At 48.4% G+C, this 9,741-nt stretch overlaps 1 protein-coding gene across 1 annotated transcript in view; it reads left to right on the forward strand.

The window, feature by feature from the left end:
• The first annotated feature begins 1,578 nt into the window (after window positions 1-1,578).
• Window positions 1,579-9,741, forward strand: part of ATP5MJ (ATP synthase membrane subunit j) — a 16,100-nt gene continuing 7,937 nt past the window's right edge. Inside the window, exons 1-3 of the mRNA XM_019639406.1 lie at window positions 1,579-1,687; window positions 4,596-4,719; window positions 5,935-5,958. Of these exons, the coding sequence (XP_019494951.1) occupies window positions 4,596-4,719; window positions 5,935-5,958 (148 nt within the window). The 5' untranslated portion in view covers window positions 1,579-1,687. The remainder of the gene's footprint in view (window positions 1,688-4,595; window positions 4,720-5,934; window positions 5,959-9,741) is intronic.

The raw sequence follows: 9,741 nt of genomic DNA on the forward strand, positions 1-9,741 counted from the left end.
TATATATATATATATATATATATATATATATATATATATATCTTATAAGGGATTACAGCTGACAAATGTTTTATTAATTTTTAATTCATTTTAAAATAACTTTTAAAAAACCATGTGATGTTAAGAGAATATTTTTATGAAAAGTAACATTTACAAAAAAATTTTTTTTCTGTGAGAAGAGTGACACTTTTACATATTCAAAGATCTCACAATGTCTGCCTTAATGGAAGACAGCTGGATTCTCATGTCTGCTTCGGTATTCATTCTGTTGGAATATCTCAAATCACATAGTCTCTGGAAAACTCCACCATACACTTGTGAGAGGATTCTAGTGAAAAAGATGATTAACATCTTACCATTATTATGAAAATAGTTTTGACCCCTTAGGGGGCTTTGGAAACCCCCAAACCACTACCCTAAAATGGCAATCCTTTCAAGTTTTGCATGCAGCTTCATTTGATTCTAAGCTTTTTATTTTTCTTTGAAGCAGGACCATGTTCATTGCTCTTCCTGCATCCCCATCTTTCTTTCCATCTGAGCTCATTTCCTTCTGCCTGGATAATGAACGATGATTTTTTTTTTTACTGCAGAGCTACTGATGATTATTCCCTCAGTCTTAGTTTGTCTGAAATGTCATTTCACCTTTACTGAATGTTAATTTCCTTATGCATTGCATTCTAGATTGGTAGTTATTTTAAGATTTTCTCTTTTTCTTTAGTTTTCTGTGGTTTCAAGGTATTGATTTATTTTCATTCACCTGCCTGCTTGGTTGGTTTCTATAAGGTTTTTTGAATCTTTGGTGTGATTTTTTTTTATCACTCTTGAAAAATTCTCAGGCACCTGTTTTCTCTTCTAATATTTCTGCCCCATCTTTTATGTTCTTCTAAAAATTCAATTACACATATGATGGATTTTCTTGCTGTATCCTCTGTCTCTCAACTCCTTGTCTCTGTTTCTGAATGGTTTCTTCTAAATTTTCTTCCAATTCAGTAATTCTTCAACTGTCTAATCTGCTGCTAAACTTCAATTTCTATTTGGTTCTTTTTCAAATCAGCTAAGCAGTTTTGTTTCGTTTTTTACCATTTCCAGTTTTCTGCCGAAATTTTCAATCTTGTTTTGATTTCCTTGCACATAGTAAGCACCGTTGTTTTTAAGGCCTGTGTCTGTTAGGACCAGTGGAAGTCTTTCTATTGGCTACTGAGTATAATTACTGTGCACAGAATTGATGCATAAAAATATGTAGAGCAAAAATGTTAATACAAAGAAATGGCAAGAAAACCACTGAGACGGGGGAGACTCCGCTTTTCAGCCTTTAACATAGCAAGTAAAGACGGCCTCTTTTTCAGGTTGACCAGCTTGTCCGCTTTGTCCAGGACCTTCCCGGTATCAGCACTGAAAGTCCCACGTCCCTGACAAATCAGGACGGATAATCACTGTATTATGACGCACACCTCCAACGCCCCTCCCCCAGTCTGGCCTCCCCAGGCGGGCCTTCATGCCTGTGGCATCGGGGCGGCCGCCGGGGGCGCTGTGGTGCGCAGGCGCGGCCTCGGAAGCTCTCTGGCTTTGGGGCGCCGCCGCTCCTTCCGCTTTCCCGGCAGGCCCCGGGCGGCGCGTGCGCACTCAGTGACCTTCCCGAGACGTTCATTGAGTGTCGGGGCGGCCAGAGCCGTTGTCCTACCTCGAGGTGAGTGTGGGTACCTGGGCTGGCTGCTCGGCGCGGAACAGCCGGGACGGGGCGGGGGACGGGGCGGTGGCCGGCGGAGGCTCGGGGCCGGATCTGGTCCCGCGGAGTCGGCGGCGAGCTGGAGCCTCCCCAGCCCCATCGCGGCCCCCTCTCGCCCCCCGCTGACCTTGGGGTCCAGCCCTCCTCCTGCCCGCGGGAGCTTTTCCTCCCCCGCCCGCTGAACTGAAGGGGGAGGCCTGCGAGGGGGTAGCTGTTGGTGGGAAGCAGCGCCCCGGGCGCGGCACGCTCTTTCCTTGCGTTAGCGCTTGGAACGCCCCTGTATCGTCGTTCCCCTTTGATGAGGAGCGACCTCAGGTGTTGCCTCTCTGCAGTGTAAGGTCAGGTAATGGTTTGCTGTTAACGTGTCAAAAACTGCAGGCGTAAACGGACTCGGCGGATACCCATTTGACCTTTGAGTAGGATGGGCCTTTGAAGGAACAGTTCTGTAAAACCCACACACAGCTGGGAAACGTGGATTCACAGAGTGGATTCAGGCGGGAAAAGTATATGCACTGCCCAGGTGGTCCTCTGGCCTCGCTCACTAAGGGAGAGCATCTTCTTGAGTCTCCTCTCTTGGAATCCCAGTGGCTTAGTACTATTGCCGTCAGCTGTGTTTGTAGCGTGAGCATTGACTGAGTTCTGACTCCACACCAGGCACCAGGCTCGGTTTTATGTTTCCTTCTTGAATTCCATCGAGTGCCCTATGGGGCAGGTGGAGGTATTCCTGTTTCACAGAAAGGGAAACCTCTGAAAGGGCGGCTTCAGGGACGTGCCCGAGGTCGGGAGCAGAGCAGGCAGCGCTGCTGTTGGAACCCGGGATTCCCAGGCTTCCGGCCCCATTGGTCCTGGGGGGCACCTGCTTCTCCACCCGTTGCTGGGTGCAGGTGGGAGAGGAATGCACTCAGTGCCTCTGAGCTCTGCCAGTCTGGGGCCTGTTTGGATTTCCCTGGGCACCTTCTCGAGGCAGGGCAGCTGGTTCCTTGGAACCTCACGCTCTGACAGCATCTTAGTACAATCTGAGGACAGGAAGTGTGAGGGCTTCCAGGAAGACGACACCCACATCCTACAAGCCTTCAGGATCCTGCTTCAGCCTGAACAAGCCTGGGAAGAGCTGGAAACCAGGCCTGGGAGCAGATCCTCATAGTGATGCGGAGCCGGGCCTGAGTGACTGACTCACAGATCCAGCCGATGGTCTCAGGCAGCTTCCTCTACGTACCCACTGGTAGGGGTTGGGGAGTAGTGCAGGAAATAACTGTAAAACGCTTCGTGGATGCTCTTAAATTGGTGTAACATCTTTAGAATAAAAGCTGAACTCTGTCGTGGCCTCCAAGGCCCTAAATGACCTGCCCCATCTTCCCTTCCCATGGTCCAGCCATGATACTTTATGTGTAACAGGCACTCAGGGTAGGACACCAGACACTAAATGCTTGGCACAGAGTAACACCTCTCATCTTCATAACAGCCCTTTGCGGTGGGTACTGTTTGTTTCTCTCTTTGATCCAAGATGAGGAAACTGAGGCAGTTTAACTTAGCTGGAGAGTGGCAGAGCCAGATGTGAGTCAGGGCCTTCCCATTCCTCTCCACCCTCCAAGCTCATTCTGATCTTGGGATCTTGGCGCATCTGCTGCCACCCTGTACATTTCCGTTCACATTTGCCAAATAAATCGTGATCACACAGTCAAGGTTTTACTGATGGAAGGCCAGAGAAAACTGCAGAGAAGCACAATTGTGTGTCGCCAAGTGGTGAGGTGAGAAGACAGCCCGGGGTGGGGATGAGGCCACGTCACTGATTGAAGCCAGAGTAGTGTTTTCAGGCAAAATGGAAAGGACTAGATCTAGTTAATTCCTGACAGTGATTTGAATGGCTGTAGTTAATAGACCACTTCAGATATTACAAAGCTTATTAAAATTAAAATGAGGGCATCTCATCTTAGAGTCTGTAGGAAATTATAAAGGTAATCAAAAACATTACTTTGAGACCTGCACATAAGAATGAACTGTAAGTTCAGAATTTGATGGCTCTTCCCAGTCAAATCCAGTAATTAGTTAAATATTTCTATTCATGAAAGCAGATATTCTATAATCGCAGCTCTTAGGAAGTGACCTTGCCATCTTAAGCTGTCTGCTTTGTATGTAGCAATAGACTTCAAGACTGGGATACATGTAAACAATGGTGACTATAGTTAATAACGCTGTATTGTGTAATTGAAATTCGCTAAAAGAATAGAACTTAAAAGTTCTCAGGAAAAAAAAAAAATGAGTTGATGGCTGTGTTAACTACCTGGGGAAATCCTTTCACAATGTCTACGTGTGTGAGGTCCCCACCACTTTAACTATCTTACAGTTTTGATATGTCAGTTCTACCTCAGTAAAGCTGAAATTAAAAAAAAAAAAAAAAGGACTGGAATACAGCTCACGCACGTCCCTGCGCCTCGGTGTCAGCCTCCATCTCGACCATGTTCTTTTCCAGCTTTGAATGCCAGCAGTCTTGAACATGATGATGCAGACATGCTAGTTTTTCACTTTAAAAAAGTTTTAAAAGTGATGTGTAATTTGGGGCATATCATTAGTGGAGGACAGCCATCAGAGAGGGGGAACACTCGGTGACACTGCAGGACTGCACAGGCTGGGCGAGTGCTGCGGCCTGAGGAGTGAGAGGTGACTGACTGAGCGCTGGGATGGCCTCGGTTCGGGGCATTGAGTGGGACGAGTGTGACAAGCCCTGTGCGCATGGGAACAGCTGCTGGGAGTGGGGCAGGAGTAGGAGTTGTGGGAAATAGTGTGGGACTTGATGAGTAAATGGGATTCTCCTACCAGTTAGGTTTAAAACAATGGCCGTGTAAGTATTTACCACTGTGTTCCTTTTCAGATGTTTCAAAGCCTCATCAAAAATGTTTGGGTCCCCATGAAGCCCTACTACACTCAGGTTTACCAGGAGATCTGGGTAGGGATGGGGCTGATGAGCTTCATCGTCTACAAAATCAGGAGTGCTGGTGAGTTTCTCCATGTTTGATTGTTAGCAGTCAGGAAGAAAATTGTTTTCAAAAGAAATCACAGTTCACAAAATGAAATCTAAAAAAGCATCACAGTTCACATTGTAAAGGACTGTGGTTCTGAACTAGGAGTGGCCATCAGAACCCCAGTGGCCCTGCATTAAAATGTGGGGAGCACACATCGTCTTAACAGACATTTGGGGACCTTTGAGAAATTTACACAAGACGTGGATATCTTAAGTGTGACAGTGATACTTCGAATGCTTTGGAGATGTCCTTAGTTTTAAGAAACGCAGGCTAAACTATTTAGGGATGAAGTCATGATACGCAGTGTTTTATTGTTCATTTCCCATGTTGTGAATGCTGGAAATAATTCATAATAAAAATTAGGGGCCGGCCGAGTGGCGCGCTGGTTAAGAGCTGGCTTGGGACGCCAGCTCTGAGCAGCAGGACCCCGGTTCGGATCCCACATGGGGGCCAGTGACACTGCCCTCTACAACTAAGATGGTGAACAACAGCTCAACCTGGAGCTGGGCTGCCGCAAGTCGCCGGCAACGGCATAGGCTGTAGCCCCTGCTGCAGTGGGTTGCCATGGGCTACCGTGTGTAGCCAGCAGCCAGTGTGAGTGGCTGGCAGCCGGTGTGAGCTGCCAAGAGCTGCAGTGAGTGACCGTCCAGAGGCCGGCGATCAGTCAGCCTCACCCAGGAAGAGCACAATGATAATACCAACATGGGCCAGTGAAGCGACGTCCCCCACAACTAGACTGAAGAACAAAAGGACAGCAACTTGTCTGTTCCCCTTCCACCGATTCCCCAGCGCTGTTCCCCAATAAAATCTTTAATAAAAATAAAAAATTAGGGCGGGGTAACCATGTAGTTCTCAGTGGAGCCCAGATGGGGCCCAGTCATGTAATAAGCAATTGGGTAAAGAGGAATGAAAGGAAAAAACTTGAATAACATGACTGGAGTTTGGGGGGTGGTAGAGAGTCAAGAGCCCACAAATTTTGAGGACTGCTTAGCTGCTCATAGGACACCTGTGGCAGAAACAGTACCACTTCTGGGCTTTGAGACACACAGTCGCTCTGCTTTCCAGAAGCTTGCTGTAACAGCTTCCCCGGCATGAGCTTTGCAGTCAAGTGTTGGTTTCCACAAGGAATTGACTGAAGGCTTTTTGTGAAACATTGATATGACCAGCTTTTGTTTCCTTTTATTTTAGATAAAAGAAGTAAAGCTTTGAAAGGTAAGACTTGCTTTTTAAATGGATGGGACTGTAAAACACCATCGTACCTTTCCAGGACACGGCCTGTCACTGTTCTGAGTTGACATTGGCACGTGGCTTCAGCACATGAAGTGTCCTGCTTCTTGTGGTCCAAATGTTAAAAACCATTACTCACCCCCTTGGACTAAGTAAAACTGTTGGCAGGAGTGATGGAAAAATGAGTTAATCGGAGGTAGCTGATGCCATCCGTCGGGAAGCACAAGTTAGCTGGGCAGGCACGCTGCCCTGTGGGNAGAGCGCAATGATGGTGCCAACTTGGGCCAGTGAAGCAACGTCCTCCACAACTAGACTGAAGAACAAAAGGACAGCAACTTGTCTGTTCCCTTTCCCCAATTCCCCAGCGCTGTTCCCATCCCCCAATTCCCCAATAAAAAAATCTTAAAAAAAAACGTCAGTGGCTGCCAGGGAGGGAGGGAGGAAGAGGAGGTGCACAGGAGACTTTTAGGGCAGTGAAGCTGCTCTGGGTGATGCTCATGGTGGATACGTGCCACTGCACTCCCGTCCGACTCCACAGGCTGCACGCCACCAGCAGCAGCCCTCATCTTAACTACCCGCTTCCGCTCATCGCTATCCACGCGGGTTCATCGTGTATAACAAACGTGCCACACTAAAGCAAGGCGGTAACAATAAGGCAGGCTGCTGGGGGAGGAAGAGAGGTTCGTGGCGCTCTGTACTTTCTACTCCATTTTTCTATAAGCCTAAACTGCTCTAAAAAATAAGGTCTATTGACACAGAAGTTTTAGAAGTCTGCTTCTGGTAGGGAAAGGTTAGCCGGGTGGAGGCCAAGGGATGGGCATTGTCTGGTGGCCAGCTCGCTTGAGAAGGCCGGGCATCCCCCGGACAGCAGGGACGTGCCAGTGGCCCAAGTGCTCGTGTTCCAGGACCCGCGCCCGCCCACAGCCTCGCCTCCTACCGCTCAGCCGCCACCGGACGCTCCTCGGCCTGGGCTGGTTCTGGCGCCGGGTTGGCCGTCGACATGGCGGGGACGGCGCCAAGGGCCGCGTCCCTGTGCTGCGCCTCGTCCCTGGCCACTTCGGCCGGGGAGGTGGGCGGCGAGCCCAGCAGCTCCACATCGGTCACGGCCTTGCCGATGGTGAACCAGTCATTTATCTGGTCGACGGTAAGCTTGCGCAGCATGCTCGCAGCCTGGCCTCAGCGCCGCCTCAACGGCCCGACAGAGCGGCGGGAACGGCCGGAGGCGGGAACGTGACGTCACCACGCAGCGAGGACGAGGACGCACCCCGCCCCGCTCCAAGCCTTCCAATCAGAGCACGCCGGTGACCTTGGCCAGGGCTTTGTGACGCCGGCCCCACCCTGGCGCGCTGGGCCTGCCGGGAATTTGGCCCGCCCGCCCCCGCACCAACGCCTGGGCTTTCGCAGTCACGCCGGCTTAGCGCTCCGGAGCTCGCTCAGCGGTCCCCAGAGCTAATGAGACCCTCAGAACCCCTCCGCCCGCTAGCTCTGAGGGTTACTACGTGAAGCCTGGCACTTCAGGCCAAGGAGGGACAGCTTTTATTGAGCACCTACTGTGTGCCTGGCCCAGTGGAGGGTTGACGGGGTACCGCGGCGACGGGTCTCAGGGCGGGGAAACGGAAGGCAAACCAGACAAGGCATTTGTGGTTGTATCGTCTAATCAGCTGACTGTGAAACTGAGATACCTTGCACCTACTTTGGGGGTGAGGAGCAAGGAGAAGGTCAGGGAAGGCTTTTCGGAGAAAAGGACACCTGAGTGGACACCTGCAGGATAAGCAGACATGAGTCGGATGGAGGAGGACTGGGAGAGAGGACCACAGGGGAAGGGAGCACGGGGCGAAGGCCCCGAAGGCGGGCAGCCCTCACGGCTAAGTTGAGAAGATGGAAGAAGTTCCGTGGAGCCAGAACATCAGTAAACTGAATTCATCGACCTCCGTCCTAAACCTGCAGCTCAGGTGCAGCGACTTACCCTCGACAAACAGGTGGCGAGAGGCACAGAGTTGGAGGTCATCAGCAAATGCATGGTGGTTAAAACCCAAGGGCAGCTGAAATGGCCCAGGCCAAGCTCTAGAAGAGTAAAGGTGGAGGGCAGAACCCTAGGAAACAGCCTGAAAGAAGAGGCGGAGGGGGAAATCCAGCAGAGGCATACAAACGAAAGAAAACGACAGGGAGAAGCAGAATTTCTAAGTGACGTGGCTGCCTGCACACTAACATATTGTCTGTGCCCAGTGCAGTATGTGGCACAGAGTGGGCTTTCAGGACAGAGCCAGGTGAAAATATGTGGAGGGCATCAAGAGCATGGCGCTGACCAACTGTGAAGTTCAATCAGTTAAAGATTGGAAAATGCCCAAAGAGTGGCAAATAAGAGATCAGCGTGAAAAAAGTACAGCGGATGTCAGACTAGGCGGGGTTGACCTATTGGTGTCTCAACAAATGAGCCCATCATGGTACCAAGTTGGGAATCCCAGGTCCAAATCCTGGCCACACCGCTAACTTCTATTATGAGCTCTGGGCATCATATTCTGACTCTTCCAAATACTACAGCCTTCAAAAGGTGTCCCTCACACTTTTTGGCAGGGGAAAGAACTTGTTTTTCAATAAATAAGAAAAAATATAATCACAAAGTCACTGAGGCTGTTAGTATGTCATTGAGCATTGATTGGAGAATACTGCAACTTTAAGTGAAGGCTAGTACATGTTCTAAATTTCGAAATATATTGAAACCAAACAACTCTGGAGCTCACTGACATTTGTGTTTCCTAGTTTGTTATTGTTGCCACCTGTTATCCTTTGTTGATGTCACAATGTATTTTTAAGTAGAAGTTGCTCTTTTTCTGAAGAGGGTTCAATTCACACCTTTTCTTGAGGGCTTTTTCAATGTTCTTTGGTGCTTTGGGGTTACTATCTCCTCTAGTCTTCCTGAGTTTTGAGGGTTTAAACCTACAGTTTAAGGACGGTGTCTGGATGATTCTTCAGTTTGGAACTTTGCTCTCATTTCATGGCTATTTTCCTGACCAAACACTAGTTAATATGGTGTCACGGACTGTCTTTGAGCTCCTTTCCTTGGGTTTAGTAGTTCTTGGTGTTCCATGCCCCAGTTCATCATGCAGTCCTGTCTAAAGTTGTGAGTTAAAAGGAGACAGCTTGACAGTTCTTAATAGGCTTGTAGACATCTAGACCAGAGCAGGTGGGAGACTTCTGAAGACCTGTGGGCCTTGGAGGTTTTGCATATTTGCATTCCCAGGGCAGCTTGAGCTGCAGGAGCAAAGGGAAAACAAACAGCCGGCAGCAATTACAACTGCTGTTGATGCCAGGAAAAGGCTGGAGAAGCCAAAGCTCAAAGTACCTCTGGGTCTTTGCTGACCTTCTCAACCACAAAGTCAGCAACTGCACTTTGACTATATTTGCTGGACTTGCCCTTTCTTTAAACATTGTTTTCTTTGAAGATGTGTTTTTCTTACAGTGTGTTGGATTTCCAACTAAAGACGTTAAAATTCTGTTGATGTCAAGTGGAGTTTGAAGTTCAAAAGCTTTACAGTATTTGAAAAAGCTTAAGATGATGTTCTTCAAGTTTGATCCAAACTCTTGTCCTCAGCAGTTTTGTAACTCGTTATAAGTCTAAAACGTTCTTTTTCTAAGACAGTAGTTCTTAAACTTGGTCCTTGTCTCAGGACTCCTTTATACTCTTAAAAATTATTGAAGACCCTAGAGAGCTTTTGTTTATGTGGGTTATATATATATATATATATATATATATATATATATATATAT

This window comes from Hipposideros armiger, unplaced genomic scaffold (assembly GCF_001890085.2).
Source record: "Hipposideros armiger isolate ML-2016 unplaced genomic scaffold, ASM189008v1 scaffold_43, whole genome shotgun sequence".
NCBI lineage: Eukaryota > Metazoa > Chordata > Mammalia > Chiroptera > Hipposideridae > Hipposideros > Hipposideros armiger.